This window comes from Lissotriton helveticus, chromosome 9, assembly GCF_964261635.1.
Source record: "Lissotriton helveticus chromosome 9, aLisHel1.1, whole genome shotgun sequence".
NCBI lineage: Eukaryota > Metazoa > Chordata > Amphibia > Caudata > Salamandridae > Lissotriton > Lissotriton helveticus.
The window spans coordinates 239,973,023-239,992,232 of NC_136070.1; the positions used below are offsets into that span (position 1 = coordinate 239,973,023).

Here is a 19,210-nt window from a genome sequence, read left to right on the forward strand (position 1 = left end):
AATGGCCCACGGAGTTTTGCCAGGCCAAGTGAGCCGCACACACTGGATGTCCTGCGAACACGTGCGAACCTGCTCCGCCTGGCACCCAGTGTGACTCGCAATCCAGATTGCCAAGCCACCAGATGGCCTCCCCCTCCCAGCCCATTTGGCAGGGATTTCGAATACTTCAAACCCTCTCCTGGTCTGAGCGGCCCTCGCCCAAGTCTCCTGAAGGAGGAGTATATCACATCCAGTCAATATGGCGGTTGGGGGGCGGGGGTAGGAGGAGGCTTTTACCCCGTTCCAGATGTATTACTAAATGCAACTGCTTTCCAGATACGGCTTCTCATTACTGTTGCCCATATCAAAAATGTAAATCCATCACGTGTAATGTATATGTCATCCAATGCTGGTCACTTTTTCGTTAAAAAAAACAGTTTAAAAAAAAACAAGAAATGCGATCAGATGAGAAGTTTTCAAACTAAATTGACAAGCGAGCCAAAAATTGATAAGCAGCGAGCTGTCCCAAAGCCCCCTGTATTCATATTGTACATAATAGGTCTAAAAACAACAGGTGAGACCTAAAAATAATGTGTAACCTTGCTTGCTGCCTGAATGATAGGCAACGGAGGAGCCTAGTCCTGGAAAAATACTGCCAGTGTTAAACTGCCATTGTTCCAAGATTAACATTCCCCTGGCAGTATTATTTGTTGCTTCTGTAGTGCCCAAGCGGTAAATACTGCAGATAGGCATCGCATTGCTCTATAACCACACCTAGCTCACGCTTCAGGTAGAAGCAGCAGTTTTTGAAACTATTCAAGATCAGTTCAGAGCTGAGATCGTTTTCAGAGGTAAATGCTATCATGCATGGCAGTCTCATGTGATGCTACAGGATTCCAGTGATAAGGCCTTTACCAGAGGCTCGTGCCTGGCAGAGTAGTTTTTTTTCAGCATACTATATTTTTCTATTTTATTTAATGTGACTCCGCTATCTACATCGTATACACAAGTCTACGAGTTCGCTCATGAGATACAGACAGCGCAGCTCAATAACTCCGAGCACTGGTTTATGCTCCATGCTTCGACTACTACTGTCTACTGCTGGAGAATTCGGTTATGTGCTGCAGACAATGCGATTTGTAAGAAAACACGCTGACGCACACCTACTGTACTTACTTGAATAATACAATGTGGCCATGGATAAAAACAAGGGAACCTAGATAAAGAGAATATCTTAAGATCTCATTTATTTGTGCTTTACAGAAACACTTCCAGGTGCAAGTAACAACAGCACGGCAACTTTTCATTATAAGTGTACGGTAGGTTTTGAAAATAAGCATAAGTAGTGGGAACATTCCATTACTGGAGTATCAACAACAACTGAGGCAATAGGGAAAGAATGCATTACACATACCAGTGTTTGGCAGAGACAATATTCGTGGGCCTGTGTGTTGTAAATGAATAATAAGCTAATCATTCAGTGTGTGTTGCCTTCTTCCAATATCCTGTATGGTAGAATTGAACAAATGTCAACTGAAGACAGCAGCTGCGTAAATTTAACACTTTCCACTCGCTTCACCATCTTCAAGACATTTCCAAGTACATTTCCTTAGTATTAGAGTATGAAAGCGAACCTGGAAAATATAGTTACACACTGCATCATAAATTAGCTTTTGGGATGGATACCCCCACCTGCAGATTCCTCACTGGTTGAATAATCCTAGGTGTCAGTCTAGATGCGGAAACCTCAAAACTCTTTGACACCAGTAGGGGGTGCTAGCTCCATGTAGGCACCGGTAGCGATGCCTGGGGATGTCAGTGAAGCCATATGCGCCCAACCTGGTTCAACAATGTCAGTTTCCTATTTTGTGTGACTTTGACGCAGGTCCAGAGCTCATTCTCTCTTGCAGTTTTGCATTTGCGTGTTACCACAAACCAAAAATAATCTAACGGCAGTGCTAGGGTGTCTTCCCGAGCATTACGACTTCAATCCATGTAGGGACTCTGAGGGACAGATGTCCATATCCGACCCTTGGTGGATTTGACTGTGATGTCTGGGATCAGACCATGACTTAAGTCCTGGCTTGGTGTGTATCTTAACGCAATCATGGAGAGGAAAGCAAAGCCACTCATGACGTGGGACCGCAACAAGAAGCACATATGCCGCCCGAGATCTCCATCCCTACACCTTGAGCCAACAGAAAAACACAAAAAAACGCAAGAAACATAGGGCTTCTTCCAAAGTTTAGTCACCCAGGTGGTCTCTGAATCCTACAGGAGCTTCCACCTCTGATGCAGAATTGGATATTGCTACCTCTGATCCAGAATTGGATATTACTAAGCGTTCTGAACTGGTTCTGCCAACGGGTTGGCTTTGGTGCTGTCCCTTGAATCTGAAGTATAGCCGGCCCAGTCAGCGCAGTCTTCGTTGCCCATGCCACCTTATCCTCACTTTCCAGCCCCATAGTGAGGCCCTGTGGCATTTAATGCCATGTTCAGGATTTTGCCGAGGGCAGCGCCCCCCATGGAGTGCCTCTGAGCCCCATGGTGCCATACGGTATGCCTGTGTTCATGCCCTTTATGGTGACTTTATAAACATACAATTTGACCCCCACACCTGTAATTTGAACTTATTATTTAGAAAAACAATAATCAGGACTATTTCTGATTACGTAGGCTTATTTATTTTGGCCCTTGTTTTTTTATTTTTGTTTTTTCAAATCGAGAAATTAGATATGTACGAGAAAGACACTAAACAGATGATCATTAATCAAAATATAACAATTCATGAATAACAATGCATTATTTACAAATACGTTAAGTCATACAATACAAAAAGAACATTCAGATGAAAAAAAAATTTTGCACATTATTTACAGTGATGATGTATATCGGAATAGTGAAAAACAGAAGGAATTATTTATAGTGATAACACGTATCGAATAGTGAAACAAGATGATGATTCTTTTGAAAGAATCTACATGAAGGCTGGTAGATATAAATAAATTAATATTATGTCACAATCATTGCTTTATGTTTTTTTGGGGAGCCTTCTTACTGCCGACGCGTTTCGACCTGTTAAATAAATCAACGCGGTCTCATCAGGGCATTTTCAACATCAAATTCTCTATTGAAACAAACAACAACAGGATGACTTTCCTTGATGTTGAAATCTCCAACGAAGGTGGCCACTTGAAAGCGTCTCTATTTAAAAAACAGACGGATAAAAATACGATCCTCCACCATGGGAGTGCACATCCCAGAAACCTCCGGGCTAACCTCCCTTATGGACAGCTCCTTAGAATCAGGAGGAACTGCTCTGAAGTAATTGATTATGACCGACATGCCCAAACATTTTGTGGGGAAATGACCAACAGAGGCTATCCTAAAAAGCTACTTAAACACTCCTACAAAAGAGCTAGATACACACCGAGGGAGTGTCTGCTAATACAAGACAAGCAAAAACCTGAATTAGACAAGATGGTTTGCGTCACGACCTTTGGTCCAGATACTCACAAAGTGAGACAAATGATCCTCAAAAATTGGCATTTGTTGGAGGAATTGGAATGCCCTTTTCCGAAGCCCATATTCGCCTACAAAAAGAACCAGAGTATAGGCCAACAATTGGTTCGTGCAGATGTGCGAATACAAAAACCAAAGAGTGATCTACTGGCCAAATGGGGCCTTAAACCGATCATTGGCCATCACAGATGCGGTAACTGTGTTTCATGTGACACAACGATAGAAGGAAGTGATTTCACCCACAACAACATCAAATGGAAAAATGTTGGATTTTCCAATTGTCGGTCTCGTAATGTGGTGTTTGGGATTGTATGTCCTTGCGACAAAATCTATATAGGCAAGACTAGCCAACAAGTCAACACTCGCATTACACAACACAGATCAAGACTGAAAAATAAGGTGGCGAATGCGCCCATGGTGCAGCATTTCATAGAGACTAACCACCGCGAAACAGAGTTCAAATGGACAGTGCTATATAGCATTAACCAAAGCAGGTGCCCGCCTGACACTGAGAAAGTGCTCCTTACAAAAGAAGCGTATCTGATACTAAAATTCAATAGCACACAAAATGGGTTAAATACATTATCTGAGGTCTCAAGACTTTAATTATAAAAATTAATAATTACTGGTCTGCAACATGCACAGACTTACGATGGCATAGTGCTCTGCGCGAGTATTAAGTGGTTGATGGATGTTCCTTTTAAATGGCCCTTCACAAGCAGAATTACAAATAAAAACTCTGACATGACGGAACTACGTATCCCAGAATTCCTAGGTCATGTGACCAAAACCATAACTCATGCCCACAGCAACATGGCGGTTGTTGCAAAACGCTAGATGCACTGAGCAGGAGACAGCGCAGTGAGAACTCCTGAATTCGATTCACTCCCCGCTTTTCCCAAAGGTAAGAATTAGTTGCTGCAAACCGTCTATTTATCAAAAAAAGCAATGCGAGTGTAAAACATTCAGTAATGCACACCGTTGTCACACAGCAGATTGAAGCTGAACGGTGTGGGTGCCTGAAGAAATAGAAACATCCGCCGAGCGAGGGCCGCTCCCCCCACAAGGTATTCTGATTGCAATCATTGAAAAAGTATGATAATACAGTAATCCGATCAGAAGTACAAACAACGTTCTCCTTCTATGCAGGGGCGCCCAGGCACGCAAATTGCCAATCACGCAAGCCACAGATACAAAAAAGAGCAATAAGAAATTGACGCCAAGACACACGGCGCTGCCCACAGGTAGGAAAGAGATGCACTAAAAACCAGTGCAGGCACCTTCTCTAAGCCAGCCTCTTGACTAGAATACCACTCTTTTCACAGAGTTCTCATCGACATAAAATAAGAAAAGGGAGCTGTTGAACCTCCTGGATCCAGCTACACTCGTGCTTAAGGTATATCAGTGTCTCAGACACCCGTTAGAAATGGGCAAATGGGTTTGAAAGAATAGAACAGAAATAAGACGTTTTTTCTCTTTCTTTTTTTGTGCAAAAATTCTTTTTGAGCAAGGAACAAAGTGAAAATGCCCTGATGAGACCGCGTTGATTTATTTAACAGGTCGAAACGCGTCGGCAGTAAGAAGGCTCCCCAAAAAAACATAAAGCAATGATTGTGATATAATATTAATTTATTTATATCTACCAGCCTTCATGTAGATTCTTTCAAAAGAATCATCATCTTGTTTCACTATTCGATACGTGTTATCACTATAAATAATTCCTTCTGTTTTTCACTATTCCGATATGTATCATCACTGTAAATAATGTTCAAAATTTTTTTTTCATCTGAATGTTCTTTTTGTATTGTATGACTTAACGTATTTGTAAATAATGCATTGTTATTCATGAATTGTTATATTTTGATTAATGATCATCTGTTTAGTGTCTTTCTCGTACATATCTAATTTCTCGATTTGAAAAAACAAAAATAAAAAAACAAGGGCCAAAATAAATAAGCCTACGTAATCAGAAATAGTCCTGATTATTGTTTTTCTAAATAATAAGTTCAAATTACAGGTGTGGGGGTCAAATTGTATGTTTATATTGTAATAGATGGTCCAGCCCCCTACACGACCCAGGACCTAACTCCTTTTGCTCTAGCAGTTTTATGGTGACTTTGGCATCTTTCGGAATGGTCCCTCTACCTCCAGTGCTGGCTAGTTCCCTCTCTTCACACCACTCCACTGAGTTTGCTGGTGATGCTTCCGACCAGTGACTTTGCTATGTCTCCTGAAATGGGGTTTCCTTTCCAGTCTCTCACTCTTGAGGTCACATCCTTCCACTGCATGTTAGAGGTTTTGGAATTGCCCCTGCCCTCAGTCCAAACGAAGACTAATGTCTATGGGTGGGCGGAACTCCTGAAATTTAACTCTGCAAGGATCCACGGAGTTCACCAACGGGTGGAAATAGGAACGTTGTGTTGTTCACACTGTAATTTTGCACCTGTAGCACTTTAGGCACTGAAAAATCTGCACGAACAGCACCATATGGTGCGCCACATGGAACAGCTACTTGAGTTGATTTTTTGTGCCGCTTGAGGAGATTTTTTACTTGAGCAGCAGCCTTATGACTGCAAACAGTTGCGACTGCCCACGTTTGAAAGATTTTTCTGGATGTCCTCCTTGTAACTGGAAATCGTGCTAAGGGACATCAAATCTCACTTGCACGCTCCAACTTACTGTTCAATGAGGCTTGTGCGAGTAAAAATCTGCCACGCAGCAATTGGCAGACTTTGGCCAGAACTCCACATTACTTGCTAACATTCGGCCAATTCCTTGGGCGGAATGGAATGTTCCATCCACCCCTACTAATGCCTCACCGAGGTACTTCAGGGTCCTGTTAAATCAACTGAACCACTACCCCCTTTTAATGAAGCCTTGCTGGACTTTGTCGTATCAGTATGGGAGAAGCTCACATCTGCTCCATCTACCAACTACATCCTGGTAGTTTGTATTAAGGTGCTATTGCCCTGCTCTTGTGGACCTGACCATAATGTCCACCCTTCTATCTCCGGAGAGCCTGGCATTTCAAGCTTTCTGCTGCTCAGGTCAGGTCTACTTTCCCATCCACTTTTTAAGACAGGAAATCCAAACACATAGAGGATTGAAGCATGACATTTTTTTCAGCTGGCAACATGGCTCCGAAATCTGTCAATGCTTCATACCTCTTAACCAGATACACACATGCCCTGTGGCATATGTTCCAGCTGGTGGTCCCACATGTTCCATATGACCTTAAAGCTCACTTCTCACAGGTAATTCGGGGTGGCCAGGATGCCTCCAGGCACATTATCAAGTCTGTCCATGATATTGCTGACGTGATAGTGCGAGCTGTGGGATCCTCTCCCTCCCTTCATCGCTTCACGTGGCTTCATACACCCGGGTTTTCTATGGATGTAAAGACGGCCCTCATGGATCTTCTATTTGATGGTACATATAACAAGGTTGACCACTTGTGGGCCTGGTTGTCAGAAGTCCTCCAGTTCACACTTTCTCTTGCTCAAAGAGGATGTGCAGTGGGCTCTGACCAGCGTTATTTAGTAGCGATTGTAGCATTCCTTTGCCTCCCAAATTAAACTTCCCTGTTCAAGTCTCCTTTTGTGGTCAGGTTCCTCAAAGGGGTGAACTGATGTGTACTCCTGACTCCTTTTGTTATACCCCAATGGAACCTAAATCTTGTTCTAACCTTGATGAGGTCTCCATTTGAGCTCCTTTGTTGGTTTAAATTGCGGTTGTTGACCAGACTGTCTTTTTTTAGTTGCTGTTACTTTGGCAAGACTGGTCAATGAGCTACAAGCCCTGTATTGCCAATCGCCAACTTCTTCACTGTCAAGCTGTTTTTGCGGATCAGAACTGCTTCAAGTTGATTACTCTCTTTCACCTGGGGCAATCCCTCATCCTTTCATCTTTCTATCCCCTGCCCCATCCCACGAAGGATGAAGAGGGGCTGCATTGCCTGGATCTTAGGCATGCTGTCAGTTTCTATATTGATTGCAACAAGGACTTCAGAGTAGACGAGCAGCACATTATTGCTGCTGTGGCAGTAGGAAGGGTAAAGCAGTTCAGAAGTGAACACTATAACGTGGAATTAACCCCTGCATCATAATGTACTATGTCCTTGCCAAAAAGGAACCGCCTAAGGGATCGGGGCCCATTCCACTAGGACAAATTTACTGTCCTCTGCTCTTGTGAGAGAGTTTTCCATCATAGAGATCTGTAAGCTTGCAACATGGGGTTTCCCTGCAGACAATAACCGAGCACTACTCTTTGGATTTAGAGGTGCATAGGGACAGGCACTTTGCTGCAAGATTTCCTCAACAGCCACCTCCTAGGGAGATATTGCTTGACAAGCAATTCAACAGTTGAGGAACCTGCAGTTTGAAGTATCCATCAGAAGGAAACGTTACTTACCTGTGGTAATGATCTTTCTGGTGGATGCTCTGCCTACCTGCAGATTCCTCACCGATCCCATCCTCCTTTCTATTTTATGGATGGTCATACAGGGAAGGTCCGAATAAGTTTCTAATTCGTTTTTTGTACTGCCCTGTGCCTAATCGATGTCGCCCCATCTCTGCACCTCGAAGGCCTAAAAAAAACAGATGGAAACTAAAGTTGTTGGGCTTCGGTGATGTCGCCAAGCGTCACTGTCAGTGCGAACATGGAGCCAGAGCACCTACTGTTGTCACAGAGCTTTGACGTTTCTGGATCCAGGCTCATGCCTGGGATTATTCAACTGGTGAGGAATTTTCCATCACCAGGATCGTTACTGACGGTAAGTAACTTTTTCATCCGGAATCTGAAGCTACCTGTAACATTACGTGTGTATTTGTAAAGCGTGCGTTCACCAAGCTTATCCTGCCGATAAATAACAGATGTTTATTGGGAATAAGGAGCTCCCCAAATTCAGCCAGTATTTTCTGGACACAAATAGGCGTCTGATACTGCAGAAGGGATCTTGATACCACCCTCAAGGTGATCCTTAACTGTGATCACGGCAAAGGGGCTGCAGGTCAGGGAATTGTAGCATAGCAGCCATTGTCAGCACACAGTGAGGCAATGCGCCCCTTTCTATGGAACTGTGCTACACTAATGCCACAACTGTATGCGTTAGTGAATGAGCTGCAGGCAGCTCAGAAGGGAGCATGGAGTGGCAACAACTGCTCAGTGTTTCCGAACTGTGCTGTCTGCAGCCCATGCACTGTGCAGTAGAGTTAATGTCTGTGCAGGCCTCCTTTACCCATTGCACAGTGGTGTAGTGCACAGAAGACGGCCACACACAGTCCTCCACTCAGGCAAGGCAGGATATCACATTTTACTTCCTTGCCATCCATGTATTGATGGCAGTTTCGGTCATGAGCAGGCCCAGCGCCAGAGACTGCCAACAAAACTGGATGCACAGAACGAATTAGGGGGAAAAAAGAGTGTGACCCTTGCTACGCGCGCTCATGAGACTGGACTCCCATCCGTCCTTGTGAAGACGGACGTCCCAAGTCTCAGTACATCACGAATGATGGGTACAACGACCAATGGCTGATGAATGCAACTGACACAGCAGCAAACGCCTGATGGAGACTGACCTTTTGCCCCCTCTCTGTCGCTTGCTTAATTCTGCCGTGAATTAAACCTTCTAAAAATACACGACCCTGGTAGTAACGCCATCGCAAAGCCTCCCAGTAGGTTTTTAGAGAAGAGCCGTTAATAATTTCAGATGAACCCTAGTGAAACACATGGCATCAACCCTCCAGAGAGAGAAAGTAAGGGCAGAGCGGAAACTGTGGCATCGACCAGAGGTAATAGAACTGGAATTCACTGGTCATCACTTTAGTTGTTTAAATGCCATGATCAAAGGATTGCCAAATGTGTTTTTGTTGGCATTTGTTGTTTTGTACTGGTGATTTTATTTCACATGTCAATGTACAGGTGGCACATTTTGGGGAGACTTTTGAGAACTCCTCTGCGCCGAGTGTCTTTTGTCTCCTTCCCTTCCCTCTTCCACACTTCCCATTTATGATATGCGATTCGACTTCTGGAGCACTCCTTCCCTCAGCCATCAGCGATCAGTTTAGGGGTGACACCTCCTGGCCTCCCCCATTCTTCACGTCTTCTAGGATTCAGGCTACAGATACATGTACCCTTCTCTTCCACATAGTGGCACGCTTCTGGAAAGTCGCCAAGTCTCAAGTCTGTCACAAATGGTGCTAGTCATGGTGTTTGATTTTAAATATTATATTTAGCCCTTTTCATCTTTAGAATATTTACACTTATTTTATTGCTGTTTGGGCCTGCGCTTTGAAATCAATTGCTATAGGTGGAAATTTCAGTTTCTAATAAACATACGACAGGATTTTGGTCAACGTTTAAGTATTTCAACCATGAGCAGACAGATAAACGGGCCTAGCAGGCCTTACATGCAGTCAGATTTGATTAGTAAGTTCATTTGGACGCTAACAATGGCTTTCCTTTTGTTTATTTGCAGATTTTGTGCCTTGGTAAAGCGTCGTGATGAGGGAACGCCAGGCCGGAAGCCCGTGATTGTGCCTCCTTCTGAGGAGTATTGCACCCCTGAACATCGCAGAGTGCCAGAGAACACCGACTCTGACCTGGTGTTCCTCTGCCGTCACGTATATGACTTCCGGCTCGGGCGAATCTTGAAGAATCCGCAGTAGAAAGTGCTCAGCTACAGAGATGCCAAGTGGCCCTCCGGCGCCGGCGTTCCAGGAGCAGGCTGACCACCGACGACTCCCTGCATATTCCCAAAGTGTGTGGAGACGCAACGCAGCACAAAGGAGCATAGGAGTCCCTCCTTCGAGAGACCAGGACGACCTTGTCGCGTGGAACAGATATTGTTTGAAGAACTCGTCAGTTCTAAGCACAGCACTTCATAAAATGAGCATAAATTAAAATATATACCTATTAATAAATATATATTTATAAATACATATATATATATGTATATAGATGTATGTATGTGTGTATATCTATATATATGTGTGTGTGTATTTGTACACATACATTGGAAAAAAGCCAGTAAGTCAGGTCAGGAATCTTTCTTTGTGGAGAAGTTTGGAATACACTTGAGGGATAGCCTAGGGCCTGTCATAGTGTAGCTAGGTTCTCACGCCTTAATCAGAAAACAAGCCGGTCTCCCACATCTGTCAGGCAGCCCTGACAGTGAACGGCTCCTGGCCTTTCTAATACCTATATTGTTCCTTTCACATCAGTTTTTCATCACCATTTCCTTGAGTGCCTAATGGTGGCTGCAGTTTGGACTGTCATCGAGGAGCTGGGAGGGGTGTCTCATGGGAAGTAGAACTCCCATTTCTACTTTGGGTCCAATTAAATCCTGTGAGGGTTGGTCCTCCGATTAGAAAGGAAGACTCTACTGCAGAAACAAATTCTGCTTAATCCTCACAAGTACTGCAAGTACCATTATGGGTCATAATAGCCGTCACATCGACAACCCTGGGGAAATCTACTTGCTTCCCTGCTTAGCACTAGTGTAAAAGAGACCCAGTGAGGACTCGCTTGTTAGCATTTCATTCATTTCAAGGGGAGTGGACTGCTAGATTTCGCTGTTAGTGCGCTAGACAGTATGCAAGTCTGCTTTGTAGTGTTTACCCTACAGGGATGCACAGCCGGTGAGGCTGTTTGCTAGCTTGATCCATAACGCACAGTCCTGCTGTACGTAACAAATTCTTGTGCCCTTTTTGTTTGTGATGTACCCCGTTAGTGTACGTCTCCAGATTATCTGAATGCTACTGTACTCTGATGTTCTGGGTTTTCAGCTTCCCCTCCCACCTCCTGTTATCCCATTTGCAAATTCTTCAAAAGCTACCATTGTAGTTGGATTATTTTTTTGCACTCTGCTGTCTGTAGAGAAGGGACTCTTCAGGTTAGATGATGTTACGAAATTCTTTGAAAACAAAATATAGATCTTCATTGGCGGTTGGCCAACAAATTTGTGACATCACTGCGGCAGGAACAAAATGGCCTCCTACTGCTCATTCTCAGATTTTCTTTAGAGCGTGCTCGCAAGGATAGTTTGTGGCACCTGACATGGACTGACCAATGAGACGGTTGCATTGTTTGAAATGCTACCTGATTCCTTTAGATACATGCCTTTTGCCTTATGTGTATAGATTCTAGAGATACATACGTTATCTTAAAACAGAAATATTCAGTTAATGTCAAAGAAAACCAAAGGACAGCATACCAGAGTCCAAGAAACTGTACACAAACTGGGATTCCACCTGTAGATTGCACTAATGTAAACAATGAAATCACACTGTATCAGTACTTGTACTTGCTGACTGCCGTAGTCGCTAATTTAATCTTAGTATCTGCATTTTGAATTTTTCAGCTTCTGATGTGTTTTAACAAGATATAAAGTTTCCGATTTGTTGGTACTTTCCGATAAATGAAGCTGATGTATCTCATGTCAACAAGTCTATTTGCCTCCTGGTGAAGAAGTCATGACGGATTTTGTTCTTACAGTGTTGACATGGTCACCCATAGCAGAGTGGGAAAGCATTATGTCTACACAAGTGGTTGACTTCAGTTGAAAACATCTGCTGGGTATTTGACTAGGACTTATCCAGTGGTAGCCAATACAGTGATTTAGTTAAGCTAAAAACATCTGCTAGCTCTTGACTTACTGATAACAAAGTGTGACTGTCCGTATACGTACACCGTAGCAGAGTGATTCAAAGAAAGCTGTTCTATTTTTTTCTGCCCATTTCCCTTACACTGGAGCTTAAAATGAGCTAAAAAAATCCTGTGCCCTCCTCCCCTTACATTCAAACATAAGTCTACTACCACAGCAAGTATAGGGTTGTTTTTGTGGTGCTGTTGTTTGCACCCTACGCATTCTGCAAGTTAAGGTCTTGTGGTGACACTATAAAAGCATCAGCATCAGTCTAGTTGATATCCATACCAAAGAGGGCAATATTGATAGAGGGCACACAGGACAAGATGCAGCGGGTAGGCGAGACCGACCCATTCTCACAGTAAGCAGCACAACCCCAGACCACAGAAGAGCCGGGGCACCAGGACTCCCGCTTTGGGAACTAAGCGGAGACCAGAAAGTATTAAGCAAAAGATGCACAGCTATCGCCCATGCCTTGGTGGGTGGATTGGCCATTGGCATCTAGGTACCAAAGTCATTAACCATAGTCGGATGTGTAATTTTAGGGAAGTCAGTGCAGTCTGTCATTTACCAGCAGATGTTTTCGAAGGGGATGTGCCCGTTAAGTCAATTTGCCTGTGTGATTGCTTGCTTTGTCACGAGGTTCGATAGGTTAAAATTGTTGTTCGTAAGACCTGTGTCATCTGTCTTTCTGTTGCTTATAAAATGAATTTCAAACACCACTTTGAAGTGGAAGGAAACTCTCACCTTTTCAGTTGTTTTCCCCACATGTGTATTAGTTAAGCTTTGTTAACCTGAAAGATATGTTGCTAGTTCTTGCATCTTGTGGTTGTCTTGCTGCACTAATCAAATTTTCCTTTCCATCAGTATTTAGGTGCATTTTTTTTTTTTTTACTTCTAATGCCACCGCCAGACGCAAGCTCTTCTTAGGGTCACAAATCCATGTGCTCATTCTAACACGTGCTGCAGAAGGCAAAACAGTCCCAAATGCGGGGAGATGGCATATGGCAGCAGATGGCCTGGGCTGCGAAATAGATGTCCAGTGCTGCAGGTAGCCTCATTTTCGAGGTATTTTACTTCCAAAAATATACAGACCTCCACAATAAGGGAGGGATGGAGGCATTTCTCCCAAACTGTATTTCTTCCTACTACTTTACAACAGGATTTGCAAACGTTTTGACTTCCAAAAAGTGATTACAGTGAAACATGTTACCAAAGATCACCACGAGCTATAATGACCTGGTCTGTATGGACTGAGGTTGCTGTTCTTGCACACAGTTTGATTTCTGATGTGGGATCTTATGCGAAAGACGGGCACTCCTAATGGCCACATTCATGGCTGTGAGTGTGACCTGCCCTGGGTCTGCCTTGACCACCTGCTTGTTCTTCCATGGTCAGCTACGTTACTAGGCGCCATGACAGCCACACAAATAACCACATAGAAATGGTGTCTTAGTTCTGCGCTGGATTTCTATTCCTGTGTTTGGCATTTTCTTGCAATATCACCAACTGCCTGTGCTTCCAGCCACAGTACAGCAGTCCATGCAACTTAGCAAAAAAAAAAAATCTGTATTTAAAGAGTTTTCCGAATTCTCATTTCAGATGTATGTTGCATTTGTACCCTGTGTGAATTTATCCTCTACAATGAATTTGTAATCCAGAGGTAAAGTGAGGTTTTGTCGCTCTGGTAGTTCTAGTTTAATAAATGATAATCCTGCTGGCTGTTTCCTGCTGCCTGCTCTCTAGTCCCTGGCCCGCAATGCTTAGTGAGAAGGGTCTGATATCAGGTAGTTGTACTCATAGATTCTCAGCTGCAGATTATTTTATTTTGATTGGCTATTTGATTATAAAATCAAGTGGTATTATCTTGTTTTAATATCTATAGTGTAGCCCCTTTTGGGCATTAGAAAGTTCGGGAAGGTCTCATCTTGTCTTTTCGTTCGATCTGGCTATTTTCAACTTGTCTCGAGACATTTGTTGGTAGTACTGTTAGACTAAAGTGCTGTACGACTTTGTCAAAAATATAATAATGCCATCACCATTCTGAGTACAGAACACTACATTGTCCAGTCACTACTACAGAAACAAGAGATGGAACAAAGTACTTTGGGAGAAAAGTAAAAGTCTTGGCCACAATCTTCACTTAAAGATATTAGCCTCTCCAAAGGAAAGTGTGCAAAAAATTGAAAAGCGCCTTTAGCGTGCTTTTAATACTGTATGTCCCTGGTGGTCATAGGTTCCAATTCAACTAAACAAGTATGGATTTGCAATCGAAAGGTCTATAAAATGTGTGTTAGTTGTCACTCTATTCGAGTGCAAACCACGTGACCTCAATATCTTGCACAGAGGGATTCTTTAATCCTCCATACCTACATGATGCCATTGTTCCAAAAGTGTATTCTGACTTTGTAGGACCTTTTAGTGTTACATCTTTTACAAATAAAATAAGTAGAACTCATAGCACCATCTTAGAAAAGCATGTCAGACCTATCTATAATAAGTGTTAGAACTCCATTTACGGCAGGAGTGTTCACATGGAGTGAGTAGAGATGTCATGCCTTTCTTGAGTCTCACTAGCTTAACCCTTTTGAGTCAACAGTAATTGAATTTGTCAGCTGCATTGGTCTTCTCTTCTAATCAGATTTGTTCAAGTAACATTTCAATTTGTCAGTGCTGAAAGCTGTCTCCTTTCGTTTGTTCTGCAAATTATTATTTATTGGACTAACGTTGTCAATCATGAAAAATATAATACATTGTGTAGTATGGTTCTAACATCAAGCACTGTGCAGTTTTCTACGGACAAATTAAAATACTGGTCCCAGTGCTCTTGCAACAGATAAATACATTATCACTGATTATGCGATACCGCCAATACCCCGACAAATCCCAATGCGGCAGTAACATAACTATCGACTTCATACGGCCCTGGTCTTTGATTCAGGCTGTTAACCAGCTTGTTCTAATAAGGACCGTCAGACATCTTGTAAAGGAAGGGCTGACATTTGAGGCAATGTAGAATCTGTAACAGAAAAGACCAAACATTTGAAATCCTAAGCAAAGGGCAGTCAAGATCTTTTTTGCTACAGTCTTTCAATAACAAGTTTCACTGTAATTCAAAATACAGATACATAGACTTTTGTGTGTTTTGTGGTTTTTGCAAGGTTAACATAACCTGGGCAGCCTGGTTCCTAAATCTGCTTTAGCTTCTGTAGAAGAAATGAAATGAAAACTCCCCGTGCACCATGAAATTCTCGGGGTGTTTCAGTTAACTCAAGGATATGCACCCTCTTTGGAAGAGGTTCGCTGAATTCCAACGCCACAGACAGAAGGAATCCAATGATGTGAGATTATAGCTGGACTGCGGTCCTTCTTTTGTATGAAGGAAGAATTAATATATTTTAAGGCGTGCTGTTGCCCCATTTCCGTAGGTAGGTGCATTCCTACCCTTCCTGACAATAGCATCAGCGCCTGCCTGAAGTCAAGAGCATCCCGTTTAATAACCGAGTGACTACTTACGCTGTTAATTTAACAGCATGTAAATGGGTTGAAATGTTACGTCTTATCAGTAATGAAAGTATTTCATGCTTTTTTTAATCTATTAGATATGGAGATATTTTTTGAAACTGAAGATGCAGTCGGTAGAATATAAATTTGAAAAGTTATACTTGTAAAATATATTTTAGTTGATGATTTTGTAAAATGCACTTTTTGTGTCTCTTCCCTGGTTTCCCAGATCTGTATTTCAATGTTTACAGATGGAATGAAAAAACATTCCCTATACCCTTATGTGAGAAAGATATATTAGAAGTAATTCTTTAAAACCTCGATTAAAATGGTATTGATTTAGAAAACAAATGTTTACAGTGTGTCTTGCATTATTTATTGTATTCTAAGTAATGATACTTTCTCACCAGGAAGAAAGCTCACCTATGTCCTTACTTTTCTTCTTATACTTTTAGGGCCTGGTTCTCAAAAAATTTGGCACTTAACTTGAATTTACAAGTGTGCAGTCGTATTTTTATGTCACAAAATATAAATTTACACGCAAAAAGTTATTTACTAACATACAATTATACTAATATGGTGTAATATTATGTGATGTGTGGAAGAAATCTACTTTCGGGGTTGTAAGTGGGCAGTCCATGGCGGAGATGCATTTAAAAGGGATTGAACTGCATTCCAGTTGTGAGTTTGTTGGGATTCAGAAAGTTTCATTATGGTTGGAGATTGACTCTTTTCAAGGGCAGGAGTAAATCTGTATCCTGAATCGAGGCGGGAATGAAACACCCCAGAATTAACAGTGGAATATGGTATGTTGTTTCTCCATCGGAAGAAATATTTATTTTGCCTATGAAAAAGGAAGTAGGAAGAAAAGGGTTTTAAATTTTGAATTCACTTTTGCAAAGTAGTTATGGATGCCTAAATATAAACTATTTACTATATAAAACATTGCCTTGTAATGCACATGTCTGATTTAACGGGTGATTGGCAAGAAGCAGTCAGACTTCTGTGCTGCTTGAGGCTTATGTGTCGGTAGGGCAGGCAACACACAAAAAATTCTATAATGTAGTCAAACGTTTGTGGGTTATTTCAGAAGTGATATTTACCAGATCATTCAAGGTAGAACAGAGAATAACCCAATTTAAATGGAGAAAGGTGATGTCCAAAGTTAAATTACTCTCATACTTTTGCGTGAAGGATCTAAGATACTAGAAAGAGTTGGGTATGAACGATAAATGGCAGCCTTAGTGTGTTCACTTTATAGTTTCTAAATTTAATTTTGCAGCCAAAAATACCTCACTTATGCCTGGCAGTAATTCACAAAGGTGTTCCTGGCAGGCGCAAATGCATTTATTGCTGTGGCCTTCTTTGCCACAAGGGTTGCAAAATCTACAGTAGTTAGTTTGACAGCAAGGGTGGCCAGCAGCCAAGGTGTGGTCTGCTTTGGTAGTTTAGGAACGCCCACAAACATATGATTATGGGCATTCCTGAACTCCAATACTATTTCCTCCCAAATTGGAAGCGGTTGGTGATTTACTACAGCCATTTGCTGAAGTAATTTCCTTTCCAGGATGGAAAGCGGAATTAATCATTTCCAAATTAGCTGGGGAACAGCTTGCTCCACAGGGAAAATGTTTTTCTCTGCAGAATAGAAAAACATAAAAATATGTATTTGCCCAGAACGCACCATTCCGCCTTTACAGAAATGTCCCTTTTTTGTAATTTCCACACAGGGCAGGCTATTTCAAGAGGGAATAATGAGTATGTGAAGTACTACTTGAGTAGCACTACTTAAGGTACCAATAAATTCCTTTCAGAATTGGCCTCAGAGCATCTAAAAAATAATTGAATATTGAGGGAATCGTCTTATATGATTACTACAAAATAGAAAGGACTAATGTCCATGTTGCAGATTTACTTATAGAATGTTAGACATTTTGGGGCCAATTCAGAAAGGCATTTATGAGTATGTTAAGTTTTGTCAGTAGATTTCTAGACATACTCATAAATGCCTTTGTGAATTAGCAGCCGCAGTGATTGGACCCTGAGGGACATCACATGACATTCCCTGTAGTATTCATGGAATTCTGCTCCTTGCACAGCTTTCCAAACTATTGGAAACTGGGTTATTTGTTGACTGAGGTGTGAGCCCTGGCCAAGCAGCAACCACAATGCCAATCAGGGTAAGATGCAAACAAACCCCAAATTAGTCTGTGCTCAACCCCCTGGTAGCTTGGCACAGAGCAGTAAGGCTTAATTTTGAGGCAATGTGCTAAGTATTTGTGTAACACTTCAAACAGTAAAACATTGAAAACACTATACAAAAATATCTCACACCAGGGTAGAAAAATAGAGCTTTTCAATCAGCAGAACTGGAATCTGATAAGAGATATCTAGCTGCAGATTCCTTGGGCTGGTAATGCGGCTATGTAGTGTAGGAGATGTCACATATTTGTGTCATATATGGGGAAATTGATCTGTGATTAATCATGATGTGTAAACACTGTGGGTTGAAAATAGTCACTGTATTTGCATGCTTTATGCTTTTCAATAAAAATGTAATTAAAAAAAAACGTAATTACAAAAAAATATATCTAGCTGCAGATTCCGTACCTTTGAATTTCCCAGGTGTCGGACTGGATCCAGAAGATTATTCTTCAAGCAATGCCCCTGCATGCCGGTAGGTGGCGTCAGTCGGTTCTGCGTGACACTGGCGTTGTCCACTCCGGAAGTAACGTCCTCGTCACCTATATAGGCTGCACATCAACACACTGATGTCAGTTTTTTTCCCTCCGCACCAGTCAATCACTCATCCGTGAAGATAGCTACCCTCTATCAACTTCAGGTTTCAAACATGTGGCGCCTGTAACAGCGCCATGTTGGTGATGGACTTGCATTTGGTTTGCTTGTGGTGTCTGAAACGCGACCATGACTCCAAGTCGTGCTCTGAGTGCTGGGCCATTAGTCTGAAGGCTTTGAGAGAGCTGTCCCTAAAGCTGCTTGTGGCCCGGCAGGCGATGCTGTGGCGATCTCTTCCGAGGTCTTAGTCCCTGTCGAGAGGAAGGTTCTGGGCTCGCTTCAGCAGTCCCAAGTCCTCATCGCCCCACTCACGATCTTCGAGACATTCAGGTAAGAGGGACAAGAAGTCGAAGCATGCTTCGACTTGTCCCTGTCCAACGGTCGATGAGCCGTGGGAGCCTCAGATTTCAAAGCCTCATTCTCCAGATCCCACGCCTAGGTTGGGTCTGGGCCTCCCTATTTTTCCAGGAGCCGGAGCGAACCCGCTCAATTTAAAGAATTTTATGAAGCCATACACCTCATTTTTTAGCGGCCTGACGCCTCAGGTGCACCTTAGAGCCCTGGGGGTCCAGTGGGGGCTCCTTCTGATTCTGTGCGTGACACGATGTCCCCTACTAGATCCGCTCAAGGATCTGGACAGCGCAGGTCATGCCATTGCAAACTTCCCTAATGCCGATGCGCCTGGTGCTGCTATTGCCCAGTGGCAACACCAGCCCTGTTCTATCTCAAGACGACCCAGAGCCAGTACCACCTTGACCAACGCCT

The 19,210-nt window shown here is 42.6% G+C and overlaps 1 protein-coding gene across 5 annotated transcripts in view; it reads left to right on the forward strand.

Moving 5' to 3' along the window:
• BAHD1 (bromo adjacent homology domain containing 1) overlaps nt 1–16,000 on the forward strand; it is a 569,963-nt gene extending 553,963 nt beyond the window's left edge. For all 5 annotated transcript variants that reach the window (XM_078659804.1, XM_078659803.1, XM_078659806.1 and 2 more), the window contains exon 7: nt 9,977–16,000. In XM_078659804.1, the coding sequence (XP_078515930.1) occupies nt 9,977–10,166 (190 nt within the window). In that variant the 3' untranslated portion in view covers nt 10,167–16,000. The remainder of the gene's footprint in view (nt 1–9,976) is intronic.
• Nucleotides 16,001–19,210: the final 3,210 nt, after the last annotated feature.